The sequence below is a fragment of the Dendropsophus ebraccatus genome, chromosome 12 (genome assembly GCF_027789765.1).
Source record: "Dendropsophus ebraccatus isolate aDenEbr1 chromosome 12, aDenEbr1.pat, whole genome shotgun sequence".
Taxonomy (NCBI): domain Eukaryota; kingdom Metazoa; phylum Chordata; class Amphibia; order Anura; family Hylidae; genus Dendropsophus; species Dendropsophus ebraccatus.
In genome coordinates, this window is record NC_091465.1 from 65,608,493 (window position 1) to 65,631,109 (window position 22,617).

The following is a 22,617-nucleotide window of genomic DNA, read 5'->3' on the forward strand; positions in this document are numbered from 1 at the left end:
GTACTGTACCACTGTCCTCTCTAATGTACTGTACCACTGTCCTCTCTAATGTACTGTACCACTGTCCCCTCTAATGTGCTGTACTACTCTCCTCTCTAATGTACTTTACCACTGCCCCCTCTAATGTACTGTACCACTGCCCCCCTCCAATGTACTATACCACTGTCAATGTATCATTCACTGTATTCTGCCACTGACCTCTTTAATGTACTGTAACACTACCCCCTCCAATGTACTTTGCCACTGTCCCTTCTAATGTACTCTGCCAATGTCCTCTCTAATATACTTTACCACTGTCCCTTCTAATGTACTGTACCACTGTCAATATATCAATGTATTGTGCCACTGTTCTCTTTAATGTACTGTAACACTGTCCTTAAATGAACTGTAAAACTACCCCCTCAAATGTACTTTGCCACTGTCCTGTCTAATGTATTGTGCCACTGCCCCTGTCCCCATCTAATCTTGCCAGCACTCAGCTTTTTAGCTGCAATTAAAGATGCTGATACAATTGAACAGCAGCCTGAAGGCTTACTTTATAGGTGTTCCCTGAACTGGCTGTCGTTTTCACAGCCGATTCAGAAGAACAACAGAGCGACAGCTTGTGGTAAGGGGGGCCTGCATGCCCCCTAGTGCATTGGTCAGGTCACAATGGTGACCATTGCAACCTCTATTTCTATGCAACTGGTCTTACACCAGAGTTCTAGTGGTTGGTTGTAACTGCTGTTCCCATAATGCCAGTCAATAGAAGTAATGGCACTAGGGGACAGGCAGTAAGGAAAGATATTTATGCCATATTGCATGCCCATTTTTTCAGTCCTGGCTATTGACAGGCCCAGTTCATCAGCGTACGATAGGTCTGTTGCCTTAAATGACTGCCAAAAACACTTGGTGACCCCCTATCCTAGATTTGTTGGACTATCTTAAATGAAAACGTAAACACATAAGAGTAAAAACCAGGTTTTATTTAATGCGAAAGATACAATAAAATTGAAAATTCCCCTTTTTTACCATTTTGTCAGAATCACAAATAGCAAAGCGGATCCTCTTTATCACGTGTGTTCATGGCAATCTCAATCGTCAGTTTCAACGTGGCATTTAAAGACGTCCCCACACTTGGTGAGAAGCCACAGATGTCCCCTATCGTAGGTTACATGTTGGAAGCTGTTGGACAAATCCAACCTGATCCAAGAGGTTCCGATAGGATTTTTGGCTGAGATCCCCACCCTGAAATAGAAAGGAGAAGCTACTTAGATCTACAATGGTGGAATATTGATTATGACAGATATGTCATAACTATTGTATAATCTTATGTTGTGGCCAGCAATAGACTACTTTTTCATTGACACTATCATTGCTACTACTTGCTGCCACCAGTAGGGGAGCCCTACACAAACATTTGCATACTGTAGCTCTGATCAATACCAGCTTTAAAAGTCCATTTGTAGTGATCTGATGCTAGTGATGGCTGCGGGAATAGCAGAGCTATATACAAACACAGTATGAAATTATCACTACAGAATTGTGGCCCTAAAACAGAATGGAGAACATCTAATTAGAATGTCCACCTATCCCTTGCCAACATACTAATGATACATGCAGAGGTTGTGCAGGTTGGAAGTCAGTAATATTACTCTATGATGCCAATCATTATTCCACACTTGCCCCCGTTATATACAATGTATACTAGTGATGTGCAATGTGTGCAAAGCTTTTACCTTTCAAATGCATCTCCGTTGGAGTTCACTCCGTACACAGAACCATCCGTGCTGACCTCCACCATGATCAATTTACCATCTATCTGCTGCCACCGACTCCCCCCGCAGGATTTGGGCTCCACATCATGGCGGTACCATATATCATTGTTCGAGTTGACACCCCAGCACCCATAAAGGCCACAGCTGTAATACTTCAGTCTCCCATCTAGTGAAGTGTAGGACAATACTGTAGATCTAGAGAGTGCTTGATCCTGGTTCAGGCAGAAGACAGCATCCGCTGAATTGGCTCCAGACACAAATCTATCCCCACCAGCATCTATTTGTTTCAGAAGACCTATGATGGCAAAATCAGAGATATATGTGTTAGAAAAGATAGATAGATAGATAGATAGATAGATAGATAGATAGATAGATAGATAGATAGATAGATAGATAGATAGATTAGATAGATAGCAAAGCAAAGGAAAGCCGCACATCCAAAGACGATGAAGTGGGTGCTTGCAGAGTAAATCCCTTGGCTGGGGATCCCAAATGTAGACAGCAACAGTTCGCAGCACACCAAAATATGGTAAAAAAGGTGGTTTAGTCCATCAAACTACCTGTTTGATAGAATAGACCACCTTTTTTTTAACCATATGTTGGTGTGCTGCGGACTGTTGCTGTCTAGATAGATAGTCAAGAGAGAAAGAGAGAGCCGGGAGATGGACAGATAGACATGCAAGAAGGGAGATAGCTGTATGCATGGGTTCATTAAATTATGTAAGAACCAGATCTGCACTGCTGGAGAAGATGGTGTTTATGTAAATGTGGCCATACAGACATACAGATGATGTATAGTTGCACACATAGTTGTCAAACATACGCTAGAGTGACATACGAAAAGGAGACACATTGGTTTACACATCTGGATGCAGCCTCAGAAAGCCCAAAGCACAAGAGGAGTTCTCTTACCATTAACAGCCACCCAGTCACCATCTTGTAATCTAAAGATATTGTTTGCCCTGTTGACTCCCCAGACACCGGTTGGACCGACTGACACATGGATCAACTTTCCAGGGAGCTGTTTCCAGTTGTGGTGCACCCATTGGTAGATGTTGTCATCATCATTCACACCATAAACTTGACCATGGCCTGCATCAATCTGCCTCAGCTTCCCAGGCATCACGGTGCACTGCAGATCTGAGAGTAAAACAACAAGACAGTCCAAGGGGTATAAGAATAACAGTAAAACTAAACATAAGCAACAATCTGCAAGAAATAACAATGTATAAAGCATAATTCCATCTTGCAGTCTTAGGACTAAGTACACGTGTTATACATAGAGGTTACCTGCAGCAGCTCCTGCGCACAGCAGCAAAAGACAAACAATCTGGATCATGATGACTCCTTACTATGGTGACCGACAGGTTTTACCCCCTTTATAAGCAGCCTGAGTTCCTGCCCATGTTACAAGGCAGGGACTAGTGGTGACATTCTCCTTTCCTATAGGGTGTAATAAATTTATGTAATTTGATATATCGGATATTGCTTGATTCACCTGCTGTAGAGTCCTATGACCATAAGGACATTAGAGCCGTATCCATTGCCAGAAAATAAAAAAAAGACGTAACATTGTAAGGCGCCGTGTTCATTGCATTAACCTTACACAAGTATATTATAGCTATAATGGTTTTAAAGGGACCAACAAACCTTATAGAGTTTCTGCTGGAACTGAGTTTGTCCTTGTCTTGTAATTGTCTCAAGTTTGTCTTGTATTTGCCTTGTGTCCTGTTCCACCTATATTAGCATAGGGGACAGATCCAAGTTGTCTTGTGTTGCCTTGTACACGTTGGGGCAGGTAGGCAGGGACAGTGGGTATGGGGCAGTGTCAGGGCTTCACTTGTCTCTGCATTACTTGAGTGTACCCTGACCTGTCCTGACAACATAGATAGATAGAAGATGAAGATGAAGATATTGAGAGGGGATATCAATATGCAAGGCATCTCAGAAGAACACAGCTCTTAGTACCCAACACACTTCAAGAGTAGAGATGAGTCACAGTGAGTATGCTTGGGTCAATCTAAACCCAAGCATACTGCATTTGATCATGAGTAATTGAAGAAGTTGGATGCAGCCCTAGGGCTGCCTTGAAAACATGGAGATATCCATAGGCTATAGACTGTATCCATGTTTTTCAGGACTCTCTAAGGCATGCATGCTGCTGGTGCTTATCTCTGTGCAAAAGCAACTGGAACTGGTCAGGTTACAAATGACTTGTCATCTGCCAATCACAGCGATTTGCTGCATTTCCGGGACCGGACCCCGGCACAGAGCTGTGATTGGTGCTGTACAAGACAGCACCAATCACAGCTGTCCCTAGGCATCATCTGCCCGTGGGTGCCGGCCCCCGATCGCCCGTGATTGGCCAGCTGCCGCCAGCCGGCCGATCATGAGCGATCCACACTACTACCCCCATCATAACCTTCTCTGCTTGCCGAGAATCTGCAGGAGAGAAGGTGATGATGGGGGTGGTGAGTCCTGTGCACGGCGCTCGGTGCGGTCCTGGAGTGTGCCGGGCGCCGGGTGCCTCCTCCCCCCGAGCTGCCTCCTCCTCCGGTAACAGGGGCATGATCATCTATCTCCCTGTTACCGGAGGAGGAGGCAGCTCGGGGGGAGGAGGCACCCGGCACACTCCAGGACCGCACCGGGTGCTTCCTCCTCCTTCCCCCGTCCTTCCTGCTCCCTACCCCCTTGGGATACCTCCTCCGGCAGTGACCTCCGGCATCCTCCTCCTGCCAGCCCCCCCGCCCCCTCCGTCCCAGCAGCCCCCCCTCCCCTCTGTCTTGGCAGCCTCCCCTCCCCTTCGTCCTGCCAGCGCCCCCCCTCCATCCTGCCAGCACCCCCCCCCCCTCCGTCCTGCCAGCCCCCCTCCATCCTGCCAGCTCCCCTCCATCCTGCCAGCCCCCCCTCCATCCTTCCAGGCCCCCCCTCCATCCTGTGCCCCCCCTCCATCCTGTGCCCCCCTCCATCCTGTCAGCCCCCCCTTCGTCCTGTCAGCCCCCCCCTCCGTCCTGCCAGCCCACCCCTCCGTCCTGCCAGCCCACCCCTCCGTCCTGCCAGCCCCCCTCCATCCTGCCAGCCCACCCCCTCCGTCCTGCCAGACCCCCTCCGTCCATTCCAGCCCACCCCCCTGCGTCCTGCCACCCCCTCTCTCCTCCCACCCTCTCCCCTCCGACCTGCCACCCTCCCCTCTTACCCTCTCTCCCCTGCCACCCGCTCCTCTTACCCTTTCTCCTCTGCCACCCTCTCCTCTTACCCTCTCTCCTCTCCCCTCCATCCTGCCGCCCCTCTTCCCTCCCCTGCCACCCTCTCCGCTGCCACCCTCCCCTCTTACCCTCTCTCCCCTGCCACCCTCTCCTCTTTCCCTCTCTCCTCTCCCCTCCGTCCTGCAGCCCCTCTCCACTCCCCTCTTACCCTCTCCGCTGCCACCCTCCCCTCTTACCCTCTCTTCTCTGCCACCCTCTCCTCTTACCCTCTCCCCTCCGTCATGCCGCCCCTCTCCCCTCCCCTGCCACCCTCTCCTCTTACCCTCTCCGCTGCCACCCTCCCCTCCTAAAAAACACACATGAATAAAATGTAAAAATAGTACATAAAACACTAACACTTACACGTGTAAAAGCATAACACTTACACACCCCTCTAAGGACGTCTTCACACAAACCGGATCCGCAGGGGATTTCACGCTGCGGATTCGCAGCGAAATCTGCTGCGGATCCAGCACCAGTGCATCCCTATGAGAATACATACACGCAGCAGGAATGACATCCCGCTGCGTGTATGTAAGTTAACCCCCTGCCGGCTGGAGCATACATCACCTCCTCCCCGCTCTGGTTTGCTTCGGAGGTTATTAGCAGGACGTCACACTCAGCCAATCAGTAGCTGTGGCGGGGCAGCTCAATGATTGGCTGCACGGGATGCGCCGGGAGCCCGAAGCAAGCCGGAGCGGGGAAGAGGTAGTATGCTCCGGCTAGCGGGATTTAACTTACATATATGCAGCGGGATGTCAATCATAGGGATGCACTGACGCTGGATCCGCAGTGTGCGTATCCGGTGTGAGAAAAAAAAAAAATAAATGGCCCGCAGGTTGTCTCGGCTGAAGAGGCACTCACCTGGATTGCCTCCGATACTGAGACAACCAGTGAGGGAGAAGAGGAAGATCCCTCGTTCCCTGTTCCTTCCTCTTATTCCTCATCGTCATCATCATTTAGTGATGATAAGCCCCAGGAAGCCCCACAAGCCCCCTCAAGTGACCCCACCCCGTACAAACCACAGATTCCTGAGTTCGTTGGGGTCACTTGTGGGGGGTTTCCTCTGTTTTGGCACCACGGGGGCTCTGCGAACCCTTCGTCCTCCATTCTGGCCAAATCCAGCTTCCAAAATCCAAATTGCACTCCTTCCCTTTGGAGGCTTTCCGTGCACCGGCTTTGCACTCTGTGTCCACATGTGGGGTACTCCTGTAATCGGGAGAAATTGCGCTAAGTGATTAGGGGTTAATTTTTTCTTTTAACCCCTTGTGAATATGAAAAACTCAAAGTTACACCAACGTTTTAGTGTAAAAAATTTAATTTTTCATTTTCACAGCACATTGTTCCACATTTGTGTCCGTCACCAGTGGGGTCCATATGCTCACTGCACCCCTTGTTAGATTCCTTGAGGGGTGTAGTTTCCATAATGGGATTCACTTGTGTGGGGGTTTCCAATGTTTTGGCAGCACGGGCACTCTGCGAACCCGACATGGCCTTCGTCCTCCATTCCAGACTCTAAATGGCGCTCTGTCCCTTTGGTGGCTTGCCCTGTGTCCATATGGCACATTATATCCACATGTGGGGTATTTTCGTACTCAGGGGAAATTACCCTACACGTTTTATGTTTATTTTCTCTTTTAACCCCTTGTGGAAATGAAAAAATCAAGGCTAGACCAACATTTAGTGTAAAAAAAAATTAAAATTTTTACACTAAATCATTGATCTAGTCTTTATTTTTTCATTTTCACAAGGGGTTAAAGATAAAAAAAACATGACATGTGTAGAACAATTTCCCCTGAGTACGGAAATACCCCACATGCGGACATAAAGCGCCATGCGGGTGCAGGGTAAGCCTCCGAAGGGAAGGAGCGCCATTTGGCTAGAATGGATGGTGAATGCCATGTCGCATTTACAAAGGCCCTGTGTTGCCAAGACATTGAAAACCCCCTACAAGTGACCCCATTCTGGAAACTACACCCCTCAAGGAATCTAATAAGGGGTGCAGTGAGCATATGGACCCCTCAATGACTGGCACATTTGTGCTGTGAAAATGAAAAAACGAAATTTTTCACTTTCACGTCACATTGTTCCACATTTGGGCCCGTCACCAGTGGGGTCCATATGCTCACTGCACCCCTTATTAGATTCCTTGAGGGGTGTAGTTTCCAGAATGGGGTCACTTGTGGGGGTTTACCACTGTCCTGGCAGCATAGGGTCTTTGTAAATGCGACATTGCCCTTGAAATCTATTCCAGCCAAATCCAGCCTCCAAAAGCCAAATGGCGCTCCTTCCCTTCAGAGGCCCGTTATGTACACATGTGGGGTATTTCCGTACTCAGGACAAACTGTTCTACACGTTTTGTGTTTTTTTTCCTCTTTTAAACCCTTGTGAAAATGAAAAATTCATGGCTAGGCCAATGTTTAAGTGTAACAAATTAATTTTTACACAACATCATTGATCTAGTTTTGACGTTTCTCATTTGCACAAGGGGTTAAAAGAGAAGAAACAAAACAAAATATGTAGAGAAATTTCCCCCGAGTACAGAAATACCCCAAATGTGGACTTAAGGCGCTATGCAGACGCAAGACGGGCCTCTGAAGGGAGGGAGCGCCAATTAGCTTTTTGGGGCTGGATTTGGGTAGAATGGATTTCGAGGGCCATGTTGCATTTAAAAACTCCCTGTGCTGCAAAGGGAGTAAAAGCCCCCACAAGTGGCCCCATTATGGAAACTACACCCCTCATGGAATGTAACAAGGGGTGTAGTGAGCATATGGATCCCACTGGTGACGGGCACAAATGTGGAACAATGTGGCGTGAAAATGAAATATTACATTTTTTACTCTATAATGTTGGTCTAGCCTTGAATTTTTCATTTTCACAAGGGGTTAAAAGAGAAAAAAACACATAGAATGTGTAGAGCAATTTCCCCCGAGTCCGCAAATACCCCACATGTGGACATAAAGCGACATGTGGGTGCAGGGCAAGCCTCCCAAGGGAAGGAGCGCCATTTGGATTTTGGAGGCTGGATTTGGCCAGAATGGATGATGAACGCCATGTTGCATTTACAGAGCCCCCGTGCTGCCAAAACTCTGGAAACCCCCACAAATGACCCCATTCTGGAAACTGCACCCCTCAAGGAACCTAACAAGGGGTGCAGTGAGGATATGGACCCCTTGATGACGGACACATTTGTGCCTTGAAAGTGAAAAAATTAAATTTTTCACTTTCACGTCACATTGTTCCACATTTGTGCCCCTCACCAGTGGTGTCCATATGCTCACTGCACCCCTTATTAGATTTCTTGAGGGGTGTAGTTTCCAGAATGGGGTCACTTGTGGGGGGTTTCCAGTGTTTTGGCAGCACGAGGGCTCTGTAAATGCAACATGGCCCTTGAAATCCATTCCAGTGAAATCCATCCTTCCAAAAGCCAAATGGCGCTCCTTCCCTTTGGAGGCTCGTCCTGCGCCCGCTTGGCACTTTATGTCCACATGTGGGGTATTTCTGTACTCGGGAGGAACTGTGCTACATGTTTGGTGCGTTTTTTTTCCTTGTATCCCTTTGTGGAAATGAAAAATTGAAGGCTAGAACAACATTTCAGTATAAAGAAATAATTTTTATTTTTTTAAGGCCACATTGTTCTGAAAATCTGTGAAGCACCTGTGGGGTCCAAATGCTCACCGCACCCCTTGTTACATTCCTTGAGGGGTGTAGTTTTCTAAATGGTGTCCCTCTAGGGGTGTTTTTTAGGTTTTGGCACCCCAGAGCCTCTGCCAACCTGAAGTGGTACGGTCAAAAATGACCAAATATAACTGAGGTGTTGAAATTCACTAGGCGCTCCTTTATATCTGAGGCTTCTGGTTGCGTCAAGTAGCGCAATAGGGCCACATATGGGGTATTTCTATAAACTGCAGAAACGGGGCAATCAATATTGGGGTGCATTTCTCTGGTAATAGGTTTACAATTATGAAAGATATTGGATTACAAGAAAATCTCTGCACAGAAAATTTTAATTGTCAAATTTCTTACACACTTAGCTTTTATTTCTGTGACTCCCCTAAAGGGTTAAAAAACTTTCTGGATATGCTTTTGCAGAGTTTGGGGGTGCAGTTTCTGAAATGGGGTGCTTTGTGGGGCTTTCTAACATACAGTCCCCATAAATACACTTCAATTAAACCTGAATCGGTCCCTAAAAATATCTAATTTTTAAATTTTACTGAAAATTTGTAAATTTGCTGCTTATGTTTTACGCTTTCTATTGTCTAAAAATAATGAAATATAGTTTAATAAATGCCGCCAACATAAAGTAGACATATTGGTAATGCTATTTAATATATAATTTATGTGGCATAACCATTTTCTGTATAAGCAGAAAAGTTTTAAAGTTGGAAAAATGCATTTTTTCACAATTTTTCAATTTTTTTTTTTTTTATAAAGATTCGTTATAAGTATCGACTTCAATTTACAAGAAATGTGAAGTACAATATGTCACGAGAAAACAATCTCAGAATCAGCCAGATAGGTAAAAGCATCCCGAAGTTATTAATGAATGAAGTGAAACTGGTCATATTCATAAAATTTGCTCCGGTCCTTAAGGCCATTTCTGGCCCGGTCCTTAAGGGGTTAAATATCCTCAATGGGTTAAACAATTATATAGTTTTATCCAGGTTTTATCCAGGTTGACCTCAAGCTAAATTTTTTGCACATATAGTTGTTTTGTCCCTTGAGTGGCAGCCAGGAAGACATATATATTTATTCTACAGACAGGCTTACCACAAAGAACATTGTTTATTTGGAGAACAATAAATGTGTGAAGAATTACAGGTCTAACGGATTCGGTATCTGCAGCATAGATCTATATAGAAATTTTTCAGCAGTTCTGTACTCTTTGCCTCACACGCGATTTAGGAGGAGCCAACTACAGCTTCCCTATTTCCATATCAGCCTGTGGGGTCAGCCACAGGGGACCACTGCAAACAGTGTTTATGGGACTCCAAAAAAATCTTAAAGGGGTTGTCTAGCAGGATTAAATAACATCTTACTACTGCCATCCTGTAAGTGATAATATCCACTGTAACAGGCAGTGGGACTAAAAATATTTAAATACAGTTTTGTAAATGTTTTATTTAGCTCAAAACTGTACCAAAAACTACCTTTCATCTCACAAAAAAGCCCTCATAAAGACATATCGACAGAAAAAAAAATTAAGTCTTGAAATGTGACGACTCAAAAAAAAGATGTTTTTAATCCCTTACCTAAATAAACCCACACACCGTATACGCAGCGTGATTACTGCTGCGATACGCAGCAAATACGCATTAGATTAGATCTAAATAACTGAACACATCATCAAATCTGCTGCGTATCTGCTGCATATCTGCTGCGTATACGGTGTGTGTGTGTTTGTACCCTTAAAGTAAATGTACCATTAGATACATTGCTCTTTCTTTTGTAAATTTGCCAAGCCCGGCGGCGCAGCCTTTTTTTTAAATGCCACCCAGATTCCCTCATTTTTTCATCTACAGATCCAGATCTTTTCTTTCGTTTTTTTTTCACAACACCAATTGTGCTTTGTAATGACACAAATTTTTCTATAAAATATATATTATATATATGTGACTTTTTGATCACGTCTTATTCTATTTTTTCTGGGATATAATGTGACACCCCCCCCCCCCCCCGCAACATAGTCACGGAGGGTGATCCTTGCTAACTTACCCGGCCGGGGGCTGCGCCGTAATGGCGCTGATCCTGGCTCGGCACTCGGTTGTTTTCGCCTGCAGCAGCCGAAAGCAATCAAGTGCCGATCTCATTGATCTATGCTGTATAAGTATATAGCATAGATCTCAATGAGAGATCAGTGTGCATATAATAGAAGTCTCCCAGGGGGAATAACCCTAACCCCAGGGGGGCTTCTAGTATAAGTGTAAAAAAAAAAAAAAAAAGTGTTGTAATTAGTAAAAAGCCCCCTCCCCTAATAAATAAATTTGAATCACCCCCCTTTTCCCATGTTTTAAATAAAAATAAATAAACATGTTTGGTATCGCCGCGTGCGTAATCGCCTGAACTATTAAATTGTCACATTCCTGATCTCACACGGTAAACAGCATAAGTGTAAAAAAATCCCAAAGTGGAAAATTGCGCATTTTTGGTCGCATCAAATCCAGAAAAGTTGTAATAAAAAGCGATCAAAAAGTCACATATGTGCAATCAAGGTACCGATACAAAGGATACATCATGGCGCAAAAAATTACACCTCACACAGCCCCATAGACCAAAGGATACAAGCACTATAAGCCTGGGAATAGAGCAATTTTAAGAAACATATATTTGTTAACAATGGTTTGAATTTTTTACAGGCCATCACATAAAATAAAAGTTATACATGTTACATATCGTTGTAATTGTAACGACTTGACGGACATATATAACAAGTTAGTTTTACCCCAGGGCGTAAAAACAAAACCCCCCCTAATAAAAAAAAAGTGTTTGTTTTTTTTCAATTTCACCACACATTTAATTTTTTCCTGCTTTTGCAGTGTACTTTATGAAAAAATTCAGCTTGTCATTGCAAAGTACAATTAGTGGCGCAAAAAATAAGGGCTCATGTGGGTTTCTAGTTGAAAAAAATGCAAGTGCTATGGCCTTTTAAGCACAAGGAGGAAAAAAAGTGCAAAAATGCAAATTGGCCCGTTCCTCTAAGGATTAAAAGTCTATAGACATCTTTGAATTTTTTTAATTGTTAATTTATTTCCTTAATGCAAAATAAAGCAATTTTCTGAATAGTCTACATTAGAAATTTACTACCATTTTGCTACTTCGGGATAGATATACATTTCACAGATGAACTTTCTCCTTTCTTAGTGCTAATAATAGCAGGAGGCAGAGGGTTATACACCGACTTAAAGAGTGGGATGGGGGAAAGATTCCTCGGAGGACAGCTCACAAAGGCTGGAAAAATAGAGGAGAGCAGACACAAGACTGCAGAGAAAGAATCATACAAGAATCTCCTACTAGAAAGGAGAGAAAATAGAGCTCATACAGGGACTATATAAAAAAAATAAGCAAACTAATTTTTAAAGAGGATAAGGAATAAAAATCTTTTTAGAGGTGTCCATAACCTTTACACTTTCTCACCCTGAATGGGTTAAATAATAATATCAAACTTTTAGCTTTTAATTGTCCAATATAAAACTAAAATAATTTTATATGCAGGTCGAGCAGAATCTAGAATTTGGAGAATTTTGTGCATATATAGTTTTTTTGTCCTTAGTTTTTCAGTCGTGAAGGCAGATACGGTTATTTAACAGACAGGCTTACCATGAAGAGCAGTGTTTATTTGGAGAATAATAAATGTTTGGAGAATTACAGGTCTAACGGAGTTGGTATGACATTTTATAAGAGCTCTCACATGCCATAGTTTGCAAATGTGTAGATCCTTTAGGGCCTGCCTTAAGGGACATTGCAAGAACTGGTTATGGGTCACTGAACAAGAAGTAACCCTTACACAGTCTTAAAGGAGTTTCTTAGCAGAATAAAATTACATTTATAAAAAAAAAATGGGTAGGATAGGTTAAAATAAATGTATAAATAAAAAAAGTACTCAAAAAGAAACTTATCGAGCTGAGTCACAGTTGTGGTCATTAATTGGCTGAGCGGGTACTTTCTGAAAAGTGAAACTAGGATCAGCAGGGACTTGGGCACTGTCAGAATCTCAGAGATAGGGGATCGGGCAGTGGAGTACATCATACAATTTTCTATACACATGGCATGGGGTGCAGCATGGTACAGAGGGGGCATGGCCCAAGACTGGGGTCAGAATTGGTGTAGATTTCTGTGTGGTGTAGAAAACTGTGTTAAGTCATCTTGGTGGCTTCAAAAGACAAAAAAAATTGTAGCATGTGACATTTGTCATCCTTTAAGTCTTGAAGCCAGTAACCAAGTCATTCAGTGCTGACTGTTATAAGATAAGGCTCACCAGTCATACACGGCTCAAAGTCTGAATCGGTGTCGTTCCCCATCTCTGACCCATTGACTGCAACATTTTTATTGGCGGCCTCATCTATGCTCCATGTTTCTGGTGGCTTTGGTACTGAAAGAGTGTCATCAGATTGCACTGGTCTTATATCTGAACGCAGATTGTGATAGTCAATGAATTTCTTATTCTTAGGGCCAGTTCACACAGAGCTAAAGCTTCCGTTGCTCTCTGCTCAAAGAATTGACATGTTAATTCTTTGAGCGGAGAGCTGCGGAGAGCAGAGGCGCGCAAGCCCTCCCATAGAGAAACAGTGTCACACTGAGGCAGGCGAGATTCCGCGGCTTTTGCTCCGTGTGAACTGGCCCTTAGCAGAGAAACCAGAAACATTGGTTAGAGAGAAGTAACAGTCGGTCACATGATCCCTTTCCCGCCATATGATATGACAGAAGGTATCATGAGTATCGCGTCTTAAGAAACTGACCTGATGAGACAGTTTAGCTATATCAGATTGCACTGTAGTAATCTATAGTGGCTTAGATTTCTAATAACTTGCTGAATCTTTGCAAGCAGATTTTACAGCCTCTGCAAGCAGCGTCCAGACATGTCTAGGTGTGCCTAGTCTGTAACTATTGCATTTAAATTTTGTAACTTCAATGAAATGCAAGGAACTCATGCCTTTGCTTGCCCATACATGACCTAACAGCACATATATAATATGAACAATACATGGACAGCCTAAAAATATGGGGGGGAAATGCTTAAACAGAAGATTTCAGAAAACTGATACATAACAAGAAAATTTCAGTGGGATTTTCATGAAATTCCAAAAGATGCAGCCAAAGATGTTCAGGAAGCAACATCTATATTTTCCAGTGCTATTGGCTTCTTATAAATGAAAATGTGACACATCTTTGCCACATCTTTTCTGCGCAAAAAAAACTGTAAACCCATTAAGAAAATCAGCACCATGTTAAAAATACCTCCAAGAGATATTTTCTTCATTGGTGAGTCATGCACTTAGCTCATAATAACAAAATAGTCCATGTACCAAAATGTAGGTGCAAAACCCAAAACACAGTTTCATTTGGTCCCACCATGGTGTAGAGGCATTATATAGTTATTATATTATACTATAAACATGCACATTATTTGAGACAGGTTTCATGATAAAGTCATTTCCAGGAAGACAATACTGATAAGGGGGTATATCTAGGTCTGTGATTTACAAGTTTTTTTTATAGTGACATTGTCATCAATATTTTTTGGCGGTGGACACGCCACACTGGGATCACAAACGTTTGTAAAGGCAGACAACAATAGTACAGTGCATGCTTCATTTTATACACCTGTGGCAATATTCCAAGCAGAACATTTATGGATATTTTGATTTAAATACCCCAATCTTAAATGGGTTAAATGGTAATATTGAATTTATTGCCTTTTGTCACAGGTCCAACAAAAATGACTGTATATACAAGGAGAGTATCTGATGCTGGGTGTTGTATTTTTTTACAATAATAGTTGTTTTATCCCTATAATAGCAGTCACAAAGGCAAATAAAATGATTGTATGAATAGGCTTACCATGAAAAACATTGTTTATTTAGAGAATAATCAATATTTGGAGAATTACAAGTCCCACAGGACTTGTACCCGCAGCACAAATCTAGTTAGACATCTTATATTAGCTCTGTACTCTTTGTCTCACACACAATGGTTTGTGGATGTGACAGAGCTTGAGGGGTCAATCACAGTTTCCCCATTTCCATGTACATAATGTAGGGTCTGCCACAGTACTCAACTCACTGCTGCCATTCTGTCAGTGCTGGTATCCACTTCCTGGGTGCCATCTTGGAATTAGGAAATGCCTGTTCAGTCACTTGCTGAAGTATCAAAAGTTTTGATTGGTTGCAATCTGAGGGTTCAGACTCCGACCGATCAGGAGAATGAGCCTGGTGAAGTCTAAGTCAAGGTAACAGACCCAGAGCAGGGAGATGAGTGCATGGCAGTGCAGTCTTCTCCCTCTCGTACTGCCAATCATTCAGGGTCTGAACACTAAGACCCTGTCCTATAAGAACTTTTGATATATGTCTCTGACATACCAAACATTTTTTATTTTGATGACTGGTCATCAGCTGTTAAAAGTCTGACCAGTGCTTTTAGAGTGGAGTGGTAGTCGGTCACCTAGCCAACAAGTTGTCAACAATAAGGGGGAAAGCACAGTAGATCAGGACAAGGAGGCAAGTTTGCCAAATTAATGTATTTGCAGAAATATTTAACGTGAAGCCCTACAAATTTGATTGTATTAGTTGTGATGGGAATACCCCTTTAACCTGTTCAGGACTGTGGACACAACTGTATGTCCATTTTTTTCCGTTTGTTCCCACTCATGGACGTACAGTTGCATCTGTGGATGAAACAAGCACAGAAGCTATTAGTGATAGTCGGGCACCTGCGTTCGGATCCCAGCAGTTAACCCTACAGATTCTCCGGTCAGTACAACCACAGAATCTATAGGTAGAACAAAGAGATAATTCTACTTCTGTTCACCATCAGGGCTCTGTGAAGTGATTGAAGAGTCCTAATGGTAGCCATAGCAACCAGAGGCCTCTCTAAGGGTCCTATTACATAGAGCGGTAAATGGGCCGTATCAGGCAGATTCGTCCAAATATCGCTTTGGAAATGATGGGTTGACAACATACCCTTATGCAGGAATGTGTCCCAGGAGGGTTACAGAAACCATGGAAAACCACAGAGGAGGGTCAGCGCAGAAGGTGCCCCTCTCTTGCTTTATCTCTTTTAGTACCTATTCACACGAGTGGACCCTCCTTGTGACTGGGACCTGTGGTCATTTCTGAGGAGGCTGCACCTATTGCAAACATGGAGTATTTCAACCAGAGACTTTGCAAAAAAAGGGAACTGCTTGATATTTACACCAGTGACATATCCTTTTTACAGCTGGAAATAAAAAAGTTTTCAACACGTATGGTGAAGATGAAACTTCCATCATGGAGGATTTATGGTTTAAACTAGAAAAATTATTTAAATCAGAGACCATACAATCTCTTGACATTATGTTCTTGGAAACATACCTGAAGGAGAAAATCCCTCATAAGGGTGCGTTCACACCTACAGGATCCGCAGCAGATCTGCAGCAGATTTGATGCTGTGTTCAGTTATTTAAATGAAATCTGCTGCGGATCTGCTGCGGATCCGCAGCAGAAAATACGCTGCGGATCCGGTAAGTGTGAACGTACCCTAAATCCTCATTTCCTCATAATCTCACATACACTTCTGGGTGGGATTCACTCCTGCAGGAGTGTTGTAATAAGATGATAAACCTTATCACTAATAAAAGGCTGGAACTATGACAATCTTTAGTTGAGGATATTGAATACACTGCCTCACAACTTGGAACTACAAGGAACACTCAGACTATGACCTATACCAAGTGGATGTCTGCGTTTGAGAAAAAAATAATATGCAAAAAAGCTTTCAAACTCAAATGCAACCGCTCTGATTACTTGAACCAATGCATTTATCCCAAAGATAGGAGAAAAAAGATCCCCACCAAACCAGGGAATAGCAATGATAACGTGGGCAACACATGCGTTAAAGGGGTTATCCAGCGAAAATCTTTTTCTTTCAAATCAACTGATATCAGAAAGTTATATAGATTTTTAATTTACCTCTATTAAAAAATCTCTAGTCTTCCCATACTTATTAGCTGCTGTATGTCATGCAGGAAATGTTGTATTTTTAGTCTGACACACTGCTCTCTGCTGACATCTCTGGCCGAGACAGGAACTCTGTCTTGGTTTTCTATAACTCCCCATAGAAAACCTCTCCTGCTCTGGACAGTTCCTGTCTCGGCCAGAGATGTCAGCAGAGAGCACTGTGCCAGACTGAAAATAAAACAACATTTCCTGCATGACATACAGTAACTGATAAGTATGGGAAGACTTGAGATTTTCTAATAAAAGTAAATTACAAATCTATATAACTTTCTGACACCAGTTGATTTGAAAGAAAAAGATTTTCGCTGGATGACCCCTTTAACATTAGTAATAGAAAACACTCTCACAATATCCTTAACCCCCCCCCCCCCATGAAAATACACGCACCAATAATAGGAAAAATGTTTCCTATGCACAATGGTCATAAACTGTGGCCAGAATCCCTGGAACATATGGAACACTACGACAAAATCAGCAGCCAGACATGCTGCACCTGGCAAGATCACAAGATGGGGTCCCCATACAACAGGCACACCCATCACTCTATACACCGACACAGCTAACCCTAATTTACCGTCTGTCCACCACGCTAACAATACTTCTTCACAGGTTTCTTCCTCAATACCACACAACACCACTGTGGATTCCCCCACAGACGCATTAACTACTCACCATTCACACCGACACACCGAGGCCACCTACCAGAGAAGAGGAGAGCATCAGCGACATGGAATCAGAGGAACCCCTGAGGAGGCCCATTATTTCCGGGATTGGCAGCCTCACATCCAAACTCTCTAACTACATAGATCTCTGCCTTTAGTGTTATAACTACCCTCCTATTTGAGATACTCTAGCGCATTGATTACGGAGCTACTAGAGATACCCTGGAGGGATGACTATGTTTTTTTACTTTAGATGTTAACTGCTTACATTCCAATATCGCAGACAAGAGGGGTCTGGAAGCTATGTCATATGCCCTGAGGAACAACTCGATGTTTAGCAATCCTGAAATCTAGTTTTTAATTGAAGGAATGAATTTGGTTTTAACCCATAATATTTTCACCTTCCAGGAGGTTTATACAGGCAGACGAGGGGGACCGCGATGGGGACTCGGGCCACGCCCGGGACTACGCTAATCTGTTTATGGGCTGGTTCGAGTCCCTATATATTGCGGAAAACTGATAAGGGAAGCAACCTTAAAGAATTTACACAGTACACAGAAGGATTTATTAGAACCAAAGATTAGAAGAGACAACTCAGAAGGAATAAAACATAATTTCATCACAGCATATAATGACAGCAATAAGATGATCAGAAAAGTCCTGGAAAAACACTGACACACCTTGAGGATGGATGCCTTTTTGAAGAAACTTATACCCAAGAAACCAATACTTACCTTCTGCCGAGGCAAAACAATTAGGGGTGTTATAGCCCCCATCAGGGTTAAAAACCTACAAAAAATTTACATGCTTGTGCTGTAAGAACATAGCCCATGGTTAAAAATCATTCGCATCCAACACCACAGACACTAAATATGTGGTGACCCCCTGGGGTGTTATGTCGGAGGTGCGGCCGGTCACTTGTTAGGTGGTGAGGTGTGATGCCGCTTCGGTGGTGGTTGGCTGAGATATAGCCAGGCCCAGTGTCCTGTCGGGCTGCTACGATGTCCCTTGGGATGATATCACGGTGGCCCGGAGTGGTGTAGTGACCTTCCGGGACTATCAGAACTGCCACCCACAGAAAGGGAAAATGTCCCAAGGCTGTAGTGTACACTTTGTCGGTGTGAGGGGAAGAATCACAGAGTCTCTTTAGCATAAATGATCTCATTTTCCTTGGAGGGTACTTGTGTGCAGCAAGTTATACAGCTTTGCTTGACAGGTTATGGTTCTCTTGAGAGAGCACTTGATAAAACACTTGATAATACACTCGGTTGTACACTTGATAATACAGCAACCAGATCTATGATAGGAATACAGTAAGGAGTACAGTCATGCTGACTGAGTAGCGTGTTGAGAGATACAAGGGATCAGAGTAGCAGAGAGGAGGATGTTGTGAAAGTCCCAACACAATTAGTACTGTGCTCTGCCAGGATGTTGGCAGATGAGGTAGAAGAATACTTAGAAGAAGAAGATGAGAATACTTGTGCCTGTGTATTGACCTTTGGGTCTTCACACTACCTAATGCCCACCAGTGTCGGGTGACCCGTCCTATAAGGGCGACACAAACGGACTGCTGAGGGTTCCCTGCTGACAACTGTGCTGCGAGATAGAGTTCCTAGGCTCTTAGTGATTGTCAGGCCATGGAATAGGCCCAGTAAACGAGCGCCGATCTAGCAGATAGGCGTTCATTTACATTGTTAATCGGGCCCTGCTCTGCCTGTGGAATAGGACCCTAAGACTGACTCTTGAGAGTAGGGGGACCTGGCAGAGGGCCAGGGACCAGGAGGACCACTGTAGAGAGCTTTCTAGCTTGCGTCCTTCCTCTACAATGTCCAACACGAAAGACTCACTCACTTCCTTTACCCATGTGACTTCCTTACTCAGTGTATCTAAGGTGCGCTATGAGTGGGTGAAGAGTGCAGTAGAAGAAGTAAAGAGAGAGATGATAGGATAGAAGAAGAATAGATTCCCGTAGGTTCACAGATCCATGTGACACACAAATAAACAATAACCCTTCACATATTTCAGCCTTTTAGCATCTGTGTTTATACATCTATAATAGCGACATCTAGGGGCAAAACTTTATCACTACTCATCACCACTTAAGTACAATAAGTACAGGCTTTTATGAAGGGTGTAACCAATAGCAACACCAGTGGTGGGATACCACAAATATATCTTGATTGAGCGACACACAGGCTCTTTTGATACCATAAAATTTTACCCTCTTGAACAGATTTCAGAAGATGCCCGCTGGACACAACTCTAGCGGCGCGGGGGTTAAAGGGGCCGGGTACCATATTTAGATGCGGATCCGGTACGTGTGAAACTACCCATACTCTGTTTAAAGGGGTTATCCAGCGCTACAAAAACATGGCCACTTTTTTCGCCCTACTGTTGTCTCTATTTCAGGTGTGGTTTGCAATTAAGCTCCATTTACTTCAATGGAACTGAGTTTCAAAACCCCACCCAAACTGGAGACAACAGTAGGGGGAAAGTGGCCATGTTTTTGTAGAGCTGGATAATCTATTTAACTATCCCTGACATTGAATAGGGCTGGAGTACATGGTTTGCGTATTTTACGTAGTCTATGTCACTCTCGCACTGAATGTTGATACGATCACTCTGCCCTCACTACCGTCCATGATGGGGATCCTGCTTGCACACACACACACACACACACTGTGAGTATACTATTCATGCTTTGTATACCAACTATGAATATATGGCAAACTTATTTCCACCTCACATGTATATTGTCTGATACGAACTGTGCATTGTCTGATGTGATTGACACTCTGAACACACGGCTGATGTGAGCATCCCAGAACTAGGACCCTGCGGTCACCTTCCACACAAAGACCACATAAAGAATGTACCATTCTATATGTGTTTATTCTTTAGCCTATGAGTTAATTTATTTATGTATTTATTCAGTGCAAACACTTGACACTTTACCATTAGGGCGCTACATACATGCACTTTATATGCTTTCTTGTTGTGTACACTTTTACTTGTGTACTTCATTTTTACTTCCGGGGTCATTGACCCGGAAACCGTTTGTCATTTGTACTGTTTCTATTGTTTGGTATTCCCTTTAAAAGACCGGTGATGTATACATTTCCTCATGCTTGATGAAGGTCTGTGACCCAATATACAGACCAAAATGCATTGCAATAAACAGAATACTGAGTCACACCACCGTGCGATGGTTTGATTGCGACCGTGCCGACATCTTGGACGCTTCTGACCCTCCTCTGTGGTTTTCCATGGTTCCTGTGTCCCTCCTGGGACATATACCTGCATCTCTATACCCACCGCTGGTGGTTGGTCACTCGAGGGACAGCTGCGGTTCTCAGCCCAAGCGACATCATATGCCTACAGTAGAGTTGTGCCTATACTCCACAAGGTGAGTGCGTCTATCTACTTCTTGATGAGACACACCAAACCCATTACCTTATTGCACCAGAAGGCGCCCCTTTCTTGCTTTATCTCTTAACATACCCTTATGTGAAGATATTCTGCTGTTTATATAAACAAATATATATTGCTTTTTTTTTTTTTCCAATTTCACCAAACACTGTATAATTTTTTCGGTCTTGCATCATATTTTTTAATTTATATATATGATGCAAGACCAGAAAAAATATACAGTATTTGGTGAAATGATCCCGGAGTTCCCCCTATGGTAAAACTGACATGTTATCTATGTTCCTCAAGTACGATTACAAAAATAGGCAACTTACAGTATATAAATTTTATTTTATTTGAATGCTTTTAAAAAATTAAAACCTTATCTAAAAAACTCAATCAGCAATTTTTCACTTTGGTGTTTGTTTGTGCTTACGTCGTTTACTGTGTGAGATCAAGAAAGCAATAATCTAGGAAGGGTGATTTGTGGTGACAGCAAATATGTTTATTTATTTTTATTTCTAAAATGAGAAAAGGGGGTTAATTTTAATTTTTATTGTGGGATGGGATTTTTTATTAATGAAAATTTTTTTTTTTTTTACACTGTAACTAGAAGTCCCCCTTGGAGATTTTTATGATAACTACACTGATCTCTTACAGAGATCAATGCAGTACATATATACTGCATTGATCCATGAGGGCCCATACTGGAGCCCATAGTAATTGAGCACCGAGCTGGGATCACTGGTATTACATACAAATTATGCTCGTAATCCAAGGCACCACTGTATATAGTATGCTCATTGCAAAGATATAAAGTTTGCTACACACAGTCTTTTTGGATTTGAACAGGGTGAGGTTTATGTATTTGATGACAGTGCTTGTCTTGCTCTGCCCTGGCCATTCTCTGCCATTCCTTCCAATGAATATTTATCCAGCACTCTGCAGTGATGAGCGCAGAAGACAATTCTGAGACGGCACTCATTATGTAAGGATTTATATAGGTAGTATTGAAATCAATGCTGTAAAATCTCTACACAGTGAGCTCCCTCTAGTGGTGGCTACAGGAAATGCTGTGAGTGTATATCAGTACAGAGAAGCAGTTCAGTGCGGCCCCTCTATACATGGCAGAACACACGAATTTCATAAACTTCTCAAACCTGTAGATGGATGCTGCTGGGATATGTAGTATGGTATATCAGCCATTTAAATAAAAGATAATTTAATATGCAGTTAAAGGATTCTGACAGAGTGAGAGCGCCTCTTTGTAATCACTCTCTCCTTTGACAATAGAGGGGGCCTGTGAGCATGAGACAATCTCATGGGTATTTACCTTCATGCTTCCCAAACTGCAAATCATCAGGAAGTCCTCTGCAGCTTCTCTTCCCACCCCACCAGCTTTGATTTACAGTTCTTTCCATTTGGGTATAGGGAGAGATTTATCAATCAAGGTCACAGGACAGACTACTGAGAACTGCCCGAGACCCCCTAAGCTATAAATGTTTGCTCCATACCTCTCTACATTACTGCATGTCCAAGTATGTGCAGCCATGACTGTTATTAGTAGCTCCATATGTAGTGTCCCACTACTAGTGTTTCTCTTCTGCACCCTTCCTAAAGTCCTCAGGTTAAACAAGTGGTGGATGAAGTATGAGGTTTCCCCACTAGGTGTCAGTATTTCTTATGGCTATGTTCACACTATGTAAAAGTACGGCCGTTGTTGCCATCGACAACAACGGGCGTACTTTTTACGGGTGTGGAACAATGCTTTATTTTCAACAGGATCGTGTATACACATCGTATACCCTCCGGCCGGGATCCGTGCGGCGCCGCA

At 43.2% G+C, this 22,617-nt stretch overlaps 1 protein-coding gene across 2 annotated transcripts; it reads right to left on the bottom strand.

Annotated features, from left to right (window-relative positions):
• Positions 1–1,049: 1,049 nt before the first annotated feature.
• Positions 1,050–3,628, bottom strand: LOC138769732 (fish-egg lectin-like). 2 transcript variants are annotated; one of them, XM_069948376.1, is made up of 4 exons: positions 3,408–3,628; positions 2,670–2,897; positions 1,719–2,052; positions 1,050–1,227 (listed from the first exon to the last, which is right to left on the bottom strand). In XM_069948376.1, the coding sequence occupies exons 2-4, from the start codon at positions 2,878–2,880 to the stop codon at positions 1,074–1,076; spliced, it is 699 nt and encodes a 232-aa protein (XP_069804477.1). In that variant the 5' UTR covers positions 2,881–2,897; positions 3,408–3,628; the 3' UTR covers positions 1,050–1,073. The 2 variants fall into 2 exon arrangements, with proteins under 2 accessions (XP_069804477.1, XP_069804476.1); XM_069948375.1 differs by lacking the exon at positions 3,408–3,628 and adding an exon at positions 3,048–3,096.
• Between the last annotated feature and the right edge of the window lie 18,989 nt (positions 3,629–22,617).

Excerpts from the sequence above, each read along its gene's own strand:
- LOC138769732 (XM_069948375.1), bottom strand. The coding sequence starts at position 3,096 with ATGATCCAGATTGTTTGTCTTTTGCTGCTGTGCGCAGGAGCTGCTGCA. Across the intron at positions 2,898-3,047 it reads GTGCGCAGGAGCTGCTGCAG|ATCTGCAGTGCACCGTGATG; the intron begins GTAACCTCTATG and ends TTTTACTCTCAG. Across the intron at positions 1,228-1,718 it reads AACGGAGATGCATTTGAAAG|GGTGGGGATCTCAGCCAAAA; the intron begins GTAAAAGCTTTG and ends TTTCTATTTCAG.